The sequence below is a fragment of the Salvia miltiorrhiza genome, chromosome 3 (genome assembly GCF_028751815.1).
Source record: "Salvia miltiorrhiza cultivar Shanhuang (shh) chromosome 3, IMPLAD_Smil_shh, whole genome shotgun sequence".
NCBI lineage: Eukaryota > Viridiplantae > Streptophyta > Magnoliopsida > Lamiales > Lamiaceae > Salvia > Salvia miltiorrhiza.
This window is the reverse complement of record NC_080389.1, coordinates 60,962,159-60,976,869: the sequence shown is the minus strand read 5'-3', so window position 1 is coordinate 60,976,869 and position 14,711 is coordinate 60,962,159. Positions and strand designations below refer to the sequence as shown.

At 36.7% G+C, this 14,711-nt stretch overlaps 4 protein-coding genes across 5 annotated transcripts; 2 read left to right on the top strand and 2 right to left on the bottom strand.

Moving 5' to 3' along the window:
• Positions 1-1,201: 1,201 nt before the first annotated feature.
• Positions 1,202-5,353, bottom strand: LOC131015125 (pentatricopeptide repeat-containing protein At4g31850, chloroplastic). The gene is given in 4 exon segments (XM_057943380.1): positions 1,202-1,498; positions 1,629-3,295; positions 3,297-5,023; positions 5,184-5,353. Coding segments are annotated over 2 exon segments (3,324 nt in total). The 5' UTR covers positions 5,013-5,023; positions 5,184-5,353; the 3' UTR covers positions 1,202-1,498; positions 1,629-1,687.
• A 416-nt stretch (positions 5,354-5,769) lies between these two features.
• Positions 5,770-10,599, top strand: LOC131015123 (uncharacterized). 2 transcript variants are annotated; one of them, XM_057943377.1, is made up of 6 exons: positions 5,770-6,159; positions 6,616-6,671; positions 6,836-6,890; positions 7,343-7,423; positions 7,502-7,744; positions 10,149-10,599. In XM_057943377.1, exons 1-5 carry the CDS (start codon positions 5,955-5,957, stop codon positions 7,735-7,737), a joined length of 633 nt encoding a protein of 210 aa, XP_057799360.1. In that variant the 5' UTR covers positions 5,770-5,954; the 3' UTR covers positions 7,738-7,744; positions 10,149-10,599. The 2 variants fall into 2 exon arrangements, with proteins under 2 accessions (XP_057799360.1, XP_057799359.1); XM_057943376.1 differs by lacking the exon at positions 10,149-10,599 and having other exon boundaries at positions 5,797-6,159; positions 7,502-7,796.
• Positions 10,600-11,040: 441 nt separating this feature from the next.
• LOC131015124 (early nodulin-like protein 14) lies at positions 11,041-11,966 on the bottom strand. Its single transcript, XM_057943378.1, is given in 3 exon segments — positions 11,041-11,431; positions 11,433-11,587; positions 11,666-11,966. Coding segments are annotated over 3 exon segments (540 nt in total). The 5' UTR covers positions 11,853-11,966; the 3' UTR covers positions 11,041-11,233.
• Positions 11,967-13,317: 1,351 nt separating this feature from the next.
• Positions 13,318-13,773, top strand: LOC131015122 (uncharacterized). Its single transcript, XM_057943375.1, has one exon. The coding sequence runs from the start codon at positions 13,398-13,400 to the stop codon at positions 13,698-13,700; it is 303 nt and encodes a 100-aa protein (XP_057799358.1). The 5' UTR covers positions 13,318-13,397; the 3' UTR covers positions 13,701-13,773.
• The last annotated feature ends 938 nt before the right edge of the window (positions 13,774-14,711 follow it).

Sequence of the window (14,711 nt, the reverse complement as noted above, 5' to 3'; positions counted from 1 at the left end):
TTTTATGTCCTGAATTTTTAGTGTTTTTCATAAAATGTCTCGAACTTTCATTTTTTTCCTAAAAAAATTTGTACTTTCAGCGTTTTTCATAAAATGTCACGATTTTTTAGCGTTTTACCATGGCACAGTTGCAAACTTTGGTTTTCTCCTAAAATATCTGAACTTTCAATATTTTTTTATAACATGTTCCGCTACACAAAATTCGGTGATCAAAAAATGATTCTTCTCAAATTGATTGCAGTCAAGTTGTGAATCTTATACCACTGAGATGATAATTTAAGGTTTAAGGTTTTATAGGAAGCAAAAGAGTTCAGAACTTTTTATGAAAAACGCTGAAAATTCAAAGTTTTTTAGGAGAAAATAAAAGTTCGAAATATTTTATAAAAAGCGTTGAAAATTCAAAGATTTTTAGGAGAAAACAAAAATTCAAAATATTTTATTAAAAATGCTGAAAGTTCGGAATGTAAAACGCTATTAATCCTTAAAATATTGTTGATTTAACTAAGTTCAATTAACCCTCGACGATCGTTTTCCTTCCCAATAAGCCGTGAAACAATTATCAACATATGATTAACATATTATTGATATATTTGATGAGAGGATTATGCGAAACTTTTATGTTATTTGTATTATGATTATGCGAAACTATTATTGTGTCATGTTCGATTAAGTCCTACTTTGCATTATGATGCAATTAAGTTCTTGAATTTTTTATTTCAATCCTTAACCGAAGTATGTCTAAGAAACTGTAATTAAATTTGAGAATATATGGTGATAACAATTTTTAAGGGTTCAATTTGACCAAATAAAAGTTGTTGATACATGCGTCTTGCAGTAAAAATTAATTGAATCAAAGAGATTTAATAATTTTAAAGAAAATGTGGTAAAAGAATCTGAACAAACGCCTTTGAGAGCATGTTCTTTTCCAAGAGATTTCAATTTCATGAAGTATTTTTTTTATCCTGATCAAAGCCAACATCTCTTTGAACTATAACATTAAACTACGAATATTTAATCAGAAAAATCTGGTGATAACTTTCTATGACATCAGAATTAATTTCAAGAACTTCCAAAGTTCTCTGTTTTATTTTAAAAAATTGCTTCCAACAGTTGGCAGAAAGTAAGTGAAATAGACAAGGAATCCTGGGAAACAAACCTTAAAACAGAATCAAAAAACATGGGTAGAAAAAAAAGAAAAAGATTGGATGGAAACATCTCTTTTATAATCTTAATTAATATTGAGAAGAGAAATAATATCTCAAGATTTGCATGATCAGCCTAGCAGTAGAGCTTCTATACTTTACAGATATATAGTAAAAAATCTATACAACATGTGACACAGACAGTAGTTTTACAACACTATAGCACCTCTGTATGCAAGAGATGCTGAAATTACCTGATCACATATTTACAAAGAGATCACTCACTTCTGCAATGCTCTCAAACAGCATCAAGTTTACAACACAGTTCAAGAGTCGAAAGCAAACGCCAGCTCTCCCTGCACAGGAAGAAAGAGTTGAGCATCGACTCTACTCAGTTGCACTCAACAACCAATCTGTATATGAAAGAGCAATATGCAAAACGACGCTGAGACATACACAACTTGAATCATAATGAGGAGATTCTACCTGTATTTCTTTTGTATATAACGAAAATTAGTTTGGCCAAAGAGCTGAGGAGGACAAAGTCAATTTGGAAGTTGAGCAAAAGTCCCAGAATTAGGAGCGCAACCTCCTACCATCATCTCCTCGTATACTGCATATGCATCATCCAGGTTACCCGACATACTATATGCTCGAATAAGAGCATTATATGTAAAAACATCGGGTTTGAGACCCAGAAGCTGGAGCTCCTTGAACATGCTTCCTGCTTCCTCTGTCATTCCAGCAATTCCAAGATTAAATATTAGGGAATTGAAAGTATAAAGGTTAGGCGTCATCCCTCTACTTCTCATCTCATCAAGAAGATCAAGAGCTTCTGTGAATTTTCTTCCTTTACCGAGTCCATTGATGATGATATTGTAACAAATCAAATCGGGATCAAGTCCAGCAGCCTTTATTTCCTCAAAGTAGTACATTGCATCATCCACCCTACCCAGCAAGCAAAAGCAATCAACTAGGATGCTATACGACTTCAAATCTGGTCTGATCCCCTCCTCCACCATTCTATTGAACAAGTCTCGAGCAATATCAACCTCACCTGCTTTTCCAAATCCATTTATAAGGATATTATAGATGGCACAGTTAGGTTTGCATTCATATTCGATCATCTCCTCAAACAAATTCTTTGCCTCAACTAGTCTTCTGAGCTTCATAAGACCATCTATAAGAGGACCATACGTACATGGAGTAGGAGAAAAGCCTCCACTTAAAAGATCGTAGAACAGATCTAAAGCTTCCTCTACTTTGTTTGACTTTACAAGACCAGAAATGAGCACGTTGCGAGTAATTGTGTCAGGCTTACAACCTCGATGAAGCATCTCATTGTAAAGCTCAAAAAGTTCATTTACCTTCCCAGATTTCCCAAGATCATCGAGCAACAAGTTGTAGGTTGGGACATCTGCAGCACAGCCAGCACTCTTCATATCTCTGTAAGTATCCCATGCAAGTTCCTTAAGATGAATATCGAGAAGTCCTTCAATCAAATAGTAATATGTTGCTACAGTTGGCCGAAGTCCAATAGATTTGGTGAACTTCTGAAATAGTTTGTGCGCATCCAGGGATTTCTTTTGCTTGCACAGAAGCTTAACAATAGGCTCCATTATTAAGCCATTTTTGCAAAGACCAGCAGATACTAATTTCTCTGCAAAGGAAATAGCATGATTCAGATCTGCTTCCTTCAGAGTTCCAGCCATGAGATCATTCCAGAAAGATCTATCAAGCAAAACTCTATCCTGGTAGACAAACTCCTTAACAACTTTGAAAGCATTCCCGACCGAACCAGATTTCACAACTCCAGGGAGAAGGGTATACATAGTTATGCAGTCAGGATGTAGCTTTTTTCTCATCTGATGGAAGAGCCAAAAAGCTTCTGTAATCCTACCGTCCTTCACTAATCCATAGATAACTGTGTTATAAGTGAAAAGGTCGGGGAGACAATCCGCTTCTGTCATTCCATAAAGCATCTTCAAGGCCAAATCAACCTCATCATGTTTACAGAGGCAATCCAGAAGCGTATTGAAAGTTATCGTATTTGGAGGGCAACCATAAGCTTTCATGCTTTCAACTAATTTGTAGCTCTCTTGAACTTTGCCCTCTTTCCTCAGTCCAGCCAATAGTGTGTTGTAAGTCACGACATGTGGGAACAAGTTTCAATTCTTTCATTTTGCAAAACATGTCCCAAGCCTCATTTGATCGACCAGCCTTGTAAAGAGTGTCAATCAAAGAGTTCAATACAATCACATCTAAAGTGCAACCATTATCAATCATTTCAGTTAGTAATTGAATGGCTTCGTCAACTTTCCCTGCAGCACTGTAGCACTTCATCATCATGTTATAGGTAATAGAGTCAGGGATGAGCCCACTCCGCTTTACTCCATCAAAGATCTTCTTTGCCTCTCTAAGCCGACCGGACTCAGCAAGACTATACAAAGATGCATTGCAGGCAACGACATTTGGGGCAATACCACGAGCTTTCATCTTCTCAAAAGCTTCAATAGCTTTGTCAGTCTCTCCTAATTTTCCATAGCAGTCAATGAACAAGATGTATGTATATGCATCTGGCTTCATGCCACGACATTCCATGTTATGACATAGTTCCAATGCTTCATCCAATCTTTGTAGCCTCAAAAGCCCGCAAATAAGAGTATTGTAAGTATGCAGATTCGGCAAGATCCTTTTCTCCTTCATTTCATCTAATACTGCAAATGCTTTGTCAACTCTTCCTACTTTGCATAAAGCATTAATAAGTATTGTGAAAGTAACAACATCTGCTTTATGACCATCAACCTCCATTAGAGTCCAAAGCTCTCTTACTGAGTCCAAATCTCCAGAGTCTCCAAACTTGTCTAACATAGTAATGTAAGTCACACGATCGGGTTTCTGGCTGCTACCTTTCATCTTCTTGAACACATCTTTGGCACAATCAAGTTTTCCTGCATTGCAAAGAGCATCAATAAGAACAGTGTAAGTGACTACATCTGGTGCACATCCCTCCACCTCCATCCTCTTCAATATGTCATAAGCCTCATTGATCTTTCCTGCTCGCCCAAGCGCTCTGATACAGATGGTGAATGTATAAACGTTCGGCCTCAATCCCAACTTTTCCATATCTTCTAGCAAGCCCATCACTGTTTCAGTATCTCTTTGCTTCCCACTAGCTACCATTAAAGCAGAGTAAGTCTTCAGACTAGGCTTCAACTCTTCCGAGATCATTCTACTATAAACCATCAAAGCCTCCCTAGAAAACCCTGCCTGGATAAGCAAGTGTATCAATCCATTATATGAATATGCATTCAACTTAAACCCACACTCCCTCATTCGTTCAAGCGCAAATGGCGCATGTCGAATGCCTCCCCTTACACCTAGACTCCTAAATATGATGAGGTAAGTATCTAAACTTCTATAGATTATCTGTTTTTGCATCATATCAAACACCACAACCATACACTCTATCCTCTCATGCACCCTCAACTGCCCAAGCATATAGTTGCAAGTCTCTGTAGTATGCATTACATGTGGCATACCCGCGATCGAGTTGAAGAAATCAAAAGCTAGGTCTAAATCAGGAATCGACTTCAAACGCGCCATGATTTCCTCAGAGGACATGTCTTTCATCGAAGCTTCATTTCCATTATCCATCACATGCCCACAAAAGCTAGCATTCTTTTTCTTGATTTTCTTCCAATATAGCACTGACCCATATCTCAAAACCCCAAAAGAATTAATCTTTCTTCTGTTCGCCGTCGCACCACTATAACTGGACAGGCATGGTCTGCTGTTATCGTTGGTCAGAGATACATGGCTACAGTTACAGCAACACAAGCTAGAAGAACTCAGCATCACCGCAGCCATGCATGAAGTCACTAGAAAATAGGAATTGGGGATGTAAATTCTATGCAACTAAATTTAATTATCATGAAATGACGGGATGAGGTGGTTGTCTGGGAGATGTTCGTGATATTGCCTAAGAGATAAGACATCAAAATTTGTGGTAAAAGTTAATGGAATGTGAAGTGTACTAACCAAATTTGAGATATTTTCACAAGCATGCGAGGAAGAAAGGGAAGACGACATCAGTTCTGTATGAAAATGTAGCTGCCAAAATATAGATAGAATTGCTTGTGGCTATGGCGTCGCGCTGCTCTCAATATCTCTCCACTTCTTCCTAGTTTTAACTTAAAGTCGCTACCGCTAATGAAGGGCAACTGGCTGCTGAAGAAAACGCTGTTTCATTCATTTATTTTCTCTTGCAAAACGCTTTTTAGATGTAAGTGCTTAAACTAAATCGTATGAATTCGAAAATTGAATATAAATAATTTAAATTAATAGTACAATTTTTTTTAAAAAAAATGTTTATTTATACCTTATAGTACTACATTTCGTGGTATTCTATCTATACTATATACGTTGTATTCTGTTAAAAGAATAAAAGTTGTTTAAAAAAATAAATAAAAAAATACCATGTTACTCCAGATACTTAAAATAAATAAACAATAAATGTATGTGTACTTTATAATATAGTATTATTCGTATCTAAAAATCATAAATATTTATTTAAACAATTAAAATGTATTTTAATTAAAAGGAAAGGAAGTGAGAGATATAACTTGAGGGGCTGAATGCGCAATTACGTAAACTTTTGGGCTAAAACTAATAGCCCACAACTTTCTGACATTGTTAGATTCTCCGCCAACCCCAAAATCTGCAGAATTTGAGCCCTTCTTCCGTTCTTCGCTGGCTCACACTCACGAAGCTTAATTCAGCTAAATCGGAGTAGGGAAAAATCATAGAACAATGGAAACCGGGGGCGGTAGTAAGGTGATACCGGAATCAGTAATGGAGGCGCTGAAGAGAACTAACAGCAACATCGATGAAGTGAAGGCCAATTTGGACGAGCTGTTATCTTACTGTGACACAGAAACCCTTTCAGCCATGGAGCCTCTCGAGAGGGCCCGAGTCCACTTATTGATTGCCAAAACAACAACTACTCTCTTTGCTTGTATGCCAATTTCTCTCTGCTTTTTCATGTTTTCGATTATTTTATTTTTTTGAGTTTATGTTGCATGCATCAATAAGTATTTTTTTTTATAATTATTATTGTCTAATGTTTAGTACTTAAGGCCTCTTGTTGATTGCCAAAGCGAGAACTCTGTTTGGGTGAAAATGCTTTTTATGGTTGTGCGCGTGTTGTTGTTGCATGTATCGATTAAGGAAGATGGAAGGTTTTTTTCCTTTCTAATTTATGTTCATTAGAACCTCATCAATCTTGAAAGGGATGACTTGTTTTTTATGCGTTTCTTTGATGATGTATAGTGTCGCATCAATTAGCTAAAGATGCTGAGCTTTTTCTTTTATATGTGTACTTCATGGTGAATTTTTGGAATTGTGTGAATTTCTGTTCTTTTGTGAGTGTGTGTGTGTGTGTGTGATTTCTCTGTTCGTTGGGGTTGTGCAGTGAGGCTAAGATGCAGAGGTGTTGATCCAGATGATCATCCTGTGAAAAAAGAGTTTGTAAGTGTTTTTAATACCAGCTTTATTTGTGTTTCTCAAGCTTCCTTTGATGTTTCCTTATTGATCCAGCTGCATTTTCACCTCAATGAAACTGTTTGCTGTTTGAAACCTTGAATATGGTATTTACCCAACATAATTTATGTGGTTTTGTTGTATGGTATCAGGAGAGATTGAGCTTGTACGAAGAGAAACTGCACCGATGCATAGACTTGAGCAAAGGTATGTTTAGTCCACCTTTCACTCTCAAAGAACGAATACAATCGAATTTAAAGTTCATTGAGGGATTGTTTGCCAAATCCAAAATAAGAAAGCCTTCTGTCAAAACATTATTTTATGCTGTTGAATGGACTTTCTATTAAGGTGTTTTAGGGGTCCAAACAATTATCTTGGAGCAACTTTTGGTTGCTTCCACTGCTTGCCTAGCACCTCTACTGCTGTCATGGTTATTTGTTCTGTATTCTGTTTTGAATTGAAACCCATAGTCAGTGATAATCTTCATGGGATGCATAATACATTGTGAATGTGTGGTGCACAGTAATCAATTAGTTAGGCTCTTGGTATTTAAGACCTTTAAAAAGCTAAACTTTGACACACAAGATATTTTATTAAAATGATAATATCTGATCAGTGGTTTGATTACCATCCTAAAATATTGCTTGTTGTGTCTGTAGCTCCATTGCGGCCCTCAACAACCATTAACACCCCTGCAGCAGCCCGGTTTATTGAGCATTCTCTGCCTGATCTTTCCTCTGGTATGGTTTTCTAATTCATGGTGTGGCAAACCTTAACCTTTCATTTAGTTGTCTTTTGATTAACTACCTAGTTTGCAGAACAGAAGCAAAGCATGCGGGAAATTAGTCGTGGGGAGGGCCATGGATTCAAGTATGTGAACAGCAATCTCCAGAAGAAGAGAAAATATCAGTCATCCGAGAAGCAATCTGTTCGTACTGCTGCTCAGGAGTTTCTAGAGAAAGCAGCACGTGAGCTACTTGGTGATAATAAAAATGGTGTTAAAGGACCATTACAACCTGAGGATTCAGATGATGATGTCGTAGTTCTGGACTGATCCTATGGTAGATATTGTGTTTCAACCTTTAATTTTTTTATTGTGATGTTGCACCTAAATGTCTGGTTGACTTTTTTTGTTTGTCGTTTAGCTGATTCAATTACTCGATTAAAACACCATAATCGAACAGAAACGAACTATCATTAGCCGTCAAGATAGTAAGGTCATTTGTGTTTTATCCATTTCTAAATATAGGCAAGTAATAATGGGACCACATGACATCTTTCTATAGATGGTAAGGTTTTAGTCCAACCATAATCTGGACAGAGCCGAGCTAATTGATGACGAGAAATTTGCCCTATGTGAATTTTAGGTGTCACTGAATAGTTACTGAGATAGTTCTTTGTTTTTTACTAAAGTAGCCATACCATTTGGGGATTTCTCTATGTAAATGTAACATGGCTCTTCCTTTAGAACTCAAATTCCTTTAGTCCTTTTTGCATGGTCATGGACTTGAAATTTACTGGGTAGTAAGACTAAAATATTTGCTTAAGCCTAGTTAAATATCTAGTTCACACATTTTTCAAGTTTTCTTGTTAAATGTCCAAAGTGTTTACTGTCTCGTCTGATCAATTTGGTTAAAAGGTTCAAAGTTAAGACTAAGGAGACTTTTACTAGCCAAACATTTTCTTTGGTTTCTAATTGCAAGAAATCGTTCTTACTACATACCATCGTCAAAATGGTAGGACTACAACTTGGGGTTGAATATGATATGAAACACGTGTTTTAAGGTAGTGAGGTTTATTTCCAAAGTAGGTTATTTGTGTCTATTAAATGCTAACTTATGTTCTGGGGCGAAGAATGAACAATGGTATTTGATGGACTAAAACCCGGAAAGGCAAGTTCCTGTACAATGTACATAATACAGCCTGTAGAATTAGCTAATTGTAGCACGTTTTGTTTGCATGACAGCTTCAGTCTATTTTTGGGGATCTAGACATGCTCTTATAGCTAGCTGCCGAACAATATTTCTGAACATTTTAACCCCTCTTTTCCAGAGCCGATTTAATCTTCAGTCGACTGTAGCTTTACGAAATCCAAACTAAAGACCTCTCTGTATATATTGCTAATTATTTTCATTTCATGTATTAATTTATCTGTCTGATTTCCATATCTATCATCTTTTATATTTTCTAAAAAAAAAAATCTATCATTTTTTATGTGTGCATTTTTGTTATTTTTCTTTTTCCTATCAATGGTGATTGTGTGTCTTAACTAAGGAATTACTTGATGAACAATTAAATTTTTTGTTTTCATGATAGTACTGTATAAGCATGTTCTTTAGTTAAGGTTAATAGAACTAAAGAATGGTAATTGGAGTTAGAAGGAATCATTATGTGATGGTGCCTGTTATGTGGTCCAGAATTAAAATAATTAATGATTAGTCCATTTTAATTACCTACCTGCCTCGATTAATCATATTAACTCCATGCCATCACCCCCCTCATTCAAATCCATTGTTGTTGCTATTTAGGAATTTGAATTGAATTTTATCTTAGATGACCCGAATTGGTAAGATCTTTAGTTATTCTTTATGAATATGCTACTAGTAGTGCTTTATGTTATTTAGCAATAATGCACCACGTCAGGCCATTGCCAAGTATTTGTCAATAGTTATATTCTTTTCTATAGTGGATATTTTTATTTCAAACTTTCTTCACTATAGGAAACAATTAACATGGTTGTGTGAGAATCTTAGATGCATTGGCGCATTGTGCTGTCTTTATTCCTATAATATGGTTGTAGTAATTGCTTCCCGCCTAGCACCTAGCCGAGGGGCCTTGGCTGGCCCTGCTTTTTTTCTTTCCCAGCTTAGTCTCAGCGTAGGTCCTGATTAGGTGCTAGACTCTAGTGCGACGAGAATCTTAGTAGATGCATTGGCATGTTTTTTGTCTTTATTCCTATAATATGGTTTTAGTCATTGTTAAATATTTCTCACCCAGCCCCCAGCTTCTATGTGTGTTTGGCCGGCCCCACACTTTCCTGCTTAGCCTCTGTTTAGTCCTCGATTAGGTGCTAGGCTCTATGTTCCGCTGTAATGCCTCATTAGTTTTTATATATGTAGTTGGTTTTTAGTTGTGAATATGCACGATGCTTTGTGGACTAAGTTAAATGTAACATGAAATGAGGTTGAAGAGTTTGTAGAAGTCACGTCTTTGAGATATACTCGGTTGGCATGATATTTCGACATCTTTGATAGTATTTATTATTATGTGCTTGGAATATGACCAGTAGAATATAGTATATCGGAGTCAGAATCATTCCCTGTGTAACTGTGGGCTACCTGTGAGACATGATTTGCTAAAATGTGATGCCAATGCTCGTTTTATTCCATAAGAAAATCAATGCAATGCAAATGTTTCTTATACTATCTAGTGCCCACATTCTTCATATTTTCTCTTCTTGTGCAGGTTCCATTGATCATATGGACCAGCGTTTTCCGTTCCGTTCAAATTCAAGGAAAGGTCGAACATATTTACCTGAGCGCAAATGGCGGGCTTCGTTTCATGCAGTCCAGCAAATGGCTACTAGTCTCCTGTTTTCTGGTGGTATACTCAGTTTTGAATATCCATCGTACTGGCCGGCCAGCTGCCTGACGAGGTTAAGTGAGCAACAAACAATCCTATCTTATTGTATGTTGTTCCGCTCACTTAGCTGTTTGCTTGCGATTTGTAAGCCAATGTCCATTGCTTTATTAGAATTTTCACCTTTTCGAAACCAATCAAGCTATGTAACTTTTCAGCTGAGAAATTCTGCAACTGTATTTTAGGTAAGGCAGGTTTTTTTTTTTCATGCATCTTTCTTGGATTCTGTTGTTTTTCAGAAAGTCCTTTCGAGTCCTGAATTGTGGATTTTGTTTGATTTTTTTGTCATTTGTATTTTTGATGATGCCCCAATCGCGAAAGTTTCGATCATATTTTGGAATTGCACATTATCTTTAAAATCTATGACAACTTATTTTCCCAATTGCGACTGGCTATTTTGGTTGTCACTTCAATCCTCGTGGTTGGGGATATAAGTTGTCATGGGAAAAGTAAAAAGAGTAAGTAAAATTGATGTAATTTTGGTGTGCATTCTAGAATTTGGTGAAATTTTGTGTCGGCAATGAAACAGAGTTTTTGAAACGTTTAGAAGATGTAATTTTAGTTGTGAATACCATTTTTGTATTTGAGCAAATCTGATGATACACTCAATTTTATCATTTGATGCTTTTAACTCAGATTTATTTGTGTTACCACAGTTAAATGTGTTTTGTACGCCCATGTTGTTCAATTCTTTTATTTTTTTCGAACATATTCATGATTTTTGATAAATATGAAAACCAATTATTGGTCATATATTGGATTAAATAGATAAAATGAATCGCATAATTCGAGAAAATGTAATCTCAATTACACTAAAATAGTTAAAACTCCATCCCAAAAGAATTAACTAATAAATAAACTATTTCCACAATTTCTTCCCTTCCCGCCCCATTATCAAAATCGCGAAATCTTCACACCGCAACCAACAGTGCTCCCAGCAGCGCCGCCAAAAAGCCACCACTTAAGCTCCCGGCGCCGCTGGCAGGGGCAGGCGCAATCGCCGGGCCCTCAATCTCCGCCGGGGAAGGCGCAGGAGAAATTCTCAAGCTGCGGTGCCTCTCTGATATGACCACAACGATCAACTTCTGCCCCTTCTCGCAGTGGCCGTCAGGCGCCGCTGATGAAATAGTACGGACCGGAACGCACGAGCTTCACCTTGGTGCTGCCGCCGGTGTAGGTCTCGATCGGACTCGACGTGTTGCAGGTTACGTAGTCTCTCTTCGTCACTTGCAGCACCGAGTCTTTCGATCCATCGTATTCCCAAACTGCAATCAGAGGAGGTATTAGGTTTAAACGAGACGGAATTCAGAAATCAATTGAGTTATGAAGCGTAGATTTGTTACCTAGCGAATCTCCGATGTTGAAACGCGATTTCTCGGCCCAGTGGTTGAGAGAATCTGAGTCGGAAGCTGGGACCTTCCAAGCGTTAGATTTGCCGCCGACGAGGTGGTCTCTAGCTTCTGAGAAGCTCAAAGACACGAAAACGAACAGCAAAAGTGAAGATAATTGAGCTCTTGAAATTCCGGCCATTCCGATTAAGAAATTTCACAGCTCCGAGCAGCTGAGTTGGGGTGACAGCTGGAGCAATATCAAGTTTTAGAGAGAGAAAGAGATGTAAAGAGGGAGATGGTTGGTGGAGGTGGCGTTGCGCCGGAGTAGTATATATAGGAGTGAGAGAGGGAAAACTAGCCGTTGAAGGGTTTAAGGGGGAAGGGGCTTTTCGAGTAAGTGTGAGAAAAGCTGCATTATTTTTTGACCCTTTTAGTAACGTTGGAGTGTAACGTTATGTTTAGCAGGTTGGTTTCTACAGGTGTCATGAAGCCTGAAGGATTTTTTTTTTTTTTTAATAATGAAAATGCAGAAAGGACATTAATTCTGTCTTTTTTCAAAATCTATGATTTTATGTTTAATTTTGAATGCCATCACTATCAAAATAGTAAGAAGCTCATATTTTGCTTTTTTTCTTTGAATTGAAAGCACAGTTGCTTTTAATGTAGTAGTTCTTGTATCTTAGGTGATGCGAAAACTACTTCATACAAGTCAAATATGTAGATTCATTTTATCTAGACTTTAGACAAATATAATATGGTTGTGTCAATCATTTTTTGCTTACATACATTGTTTATTATTCTATTATACTCCCTCCCTGGATAGGATGATTGAGATTTTCACAAAGATTAAGGAAAATATTTGGAAATGAAAATGTATAAGTAAATTTCCTAGTATGCCCACATTTATTATTTAATGATGTATTAAAGTGGGAGTAAATTAAAGAATTAAATAGGGATATAATAATAAATGAGTAAAAAATATTACTCCCTCCGTCCACCCATTAAAGACCTATATGAAAAAATACGGGTTTTAAGAAAAAGTGTATTTTTATTAGTTGAGTGGATAAATGGTCCCACTTTTTAAGAAAAAATGTATTTTTATTAGTTGAGTGGAGAAAGGGTCCCACTTTTTTGTAAAGAATATTTGACTTTTTTGATTAAATAATGAATAAAAACTTACCAAAAATAGGTAGGCATTGTTTTTGTGGACGGACCAAAAAGGCAAGTAGGCCTTGAATTGGTGGACGGAGGGAGTATTTTTTATAGAAACAAGCCTATATAAATGAGACATTCAAAAAAAGGAAAACAAGCCTAAGCATATGAGACGGAGGGATCAGTAATTATATCGCATAAATACATATTATTAGAAAAAACAACAATAGATAATAGAGTAAAAAAAATTACTACTACATTCAAAGTGAGTACACTTTTTAAGTAAAGCTCAAAGGTATATAAAAAATTAAAAATTCATCTAATATAGTCACAAAATCGTTTTAATTCTAATACTAATTAATAATTACCACATGTAGCGCAATAGCACGCCACGTAGCATATGCAAACGACACGTTTGCTGATTTGCATGCACCTCCCCTAACCCTAATCTCCCCATCTTCTTCTTCTTCTTCTTCTTCCTCACCAAATTCCTCCCACCTTTCACGCACAAAACCACTCACAATTTCTGCACAGATCTCACGACCTAGAATTTCCAAATTAACTTATTTTCATTCCCCCCAAAGCAATCAACATGGCAGGAAATGAGGAGTGGAGAAAAAACGCAGACACGCACAAGATGAGCCCGGAGGAAGTGAGAAGATCGGGTGTGGAGGCCTCGAAGCGGCCGCCGGGCCACCACCCCGGCGAGATCCTCCACCAGCGGCGGAGCATGCCCTTCGGCCCTCTCTACATTATCCTCGCCGGCACCGCCCTCGCCGGTAGCGTATGGTACTTCACCTTGTACGCGAAGAAGAAACCCGAGGCCACCGCCGTCGACGTGGCTAAAGTAGCCGCCGGCGTCGCCGAGCCGGAGGACACGCGGCCCCGCAAGTAGATATATATCAATTTGTATCTTTTTTGCTGTGTTAAAATACTAGCTAGCTAGTATCTTCTTTGTTAACTGCAAACCATGTTTCATGTTTATTTATTTTATTATCAAAAATATTATGATGTGTAAACTAATTAGGCATTGGATTTACACTTAAACATTGTTAAAACTAATTAGTCGAAATCCTAAAAAAAATTGATATATGGTTTTAACTTTAAGCATTTGATCATCTGTTTATGTCCCGTGCTGCATGTGTACATCAACAACAATAACACTATATTTTTTCTTCTTCAATAGTCATTTATTTTATTTTCAATTAATTTGAAGATTATTAATTAGAATTCACTAATCCATTTATCTTTTATAGTAATTGTTTTTTACATTTATTTATTGATTAGAATTCACTATTTATGAATCATGCGTACCTTAAAATGTAGTACTGCGTCCATCAATTATTGACTCGTTTTGTCATTTTGGTCCCCTCTATTTACTAATTTTTTGTCATTTTGGTCCCCTCTATTTACTAATTTTTGACTTGTTTTGTTTTGTTGTTTGGGTTCATTCCTCAGTTCTTCATTCAATTTTTTTTTGGTAAGTTCATTCCTAATTTTAATTTTTAATATTATCTCTTATTTAAAAAATGTACTATTGATGGATTCACCATTTAACAAAATTATTATTATCAATATAAAATTGCAATAAAGGCGAGGTCTTTACTTCATTTAATTAATTTAAAATTCATATCAACTCACAACATACTAATTCGGGTCATTATAAAATGGGTTAAGAAATTAATAATATTGGGTATAGATGGGCCCAACCAGATTTTAGGCCGAAATGGGCCAAGAGATTTGATCGTTTGATGAAGTTCCGGGCTGGGGCCAACTATCCCAAAATGTTCAAAAGCCTATTGGGCTCGGGGCGGGCAGGCTTGATCCCATCTTTTACCATCTCTAATCTATGGGTGATTCTATTCATAGCCCTCATTTTACTCTTTGTAGCCCCTTACTTAATAAA

Bases quoted from the DNA above. Each gene is read 5' to 3' on its own strand.
- LOC131015122 (XM_057943375.1), top strand. From the start codon at position 13,398: ATGGCAGGAAATGAGGAGTGGAGAAAAAACGCAGACACGCACAAGATG.
- LOC131015123 (XM_057943377.1), top strand. From the start codon at position 5,955: ATGGAAACCGGGGGCGGTAGTAAGGTGATACCGGAATCAGTAATGGAG. The intron at 6,891-7,342 runs GTATGTTTAGTC...TTGTGTCTGTAG, and splicing joins ATGCATAGACTTGAGCAAAG to CTCCATTGCGGCCCTCAACA. The intron at 7,424-7,501 runs GTATGGTTTTCT...CCTAGTTTGCAG, and splicing joins TCTGCCTGATCTTTCCTCTG to AACAGAAGCAAAGCATGCGG.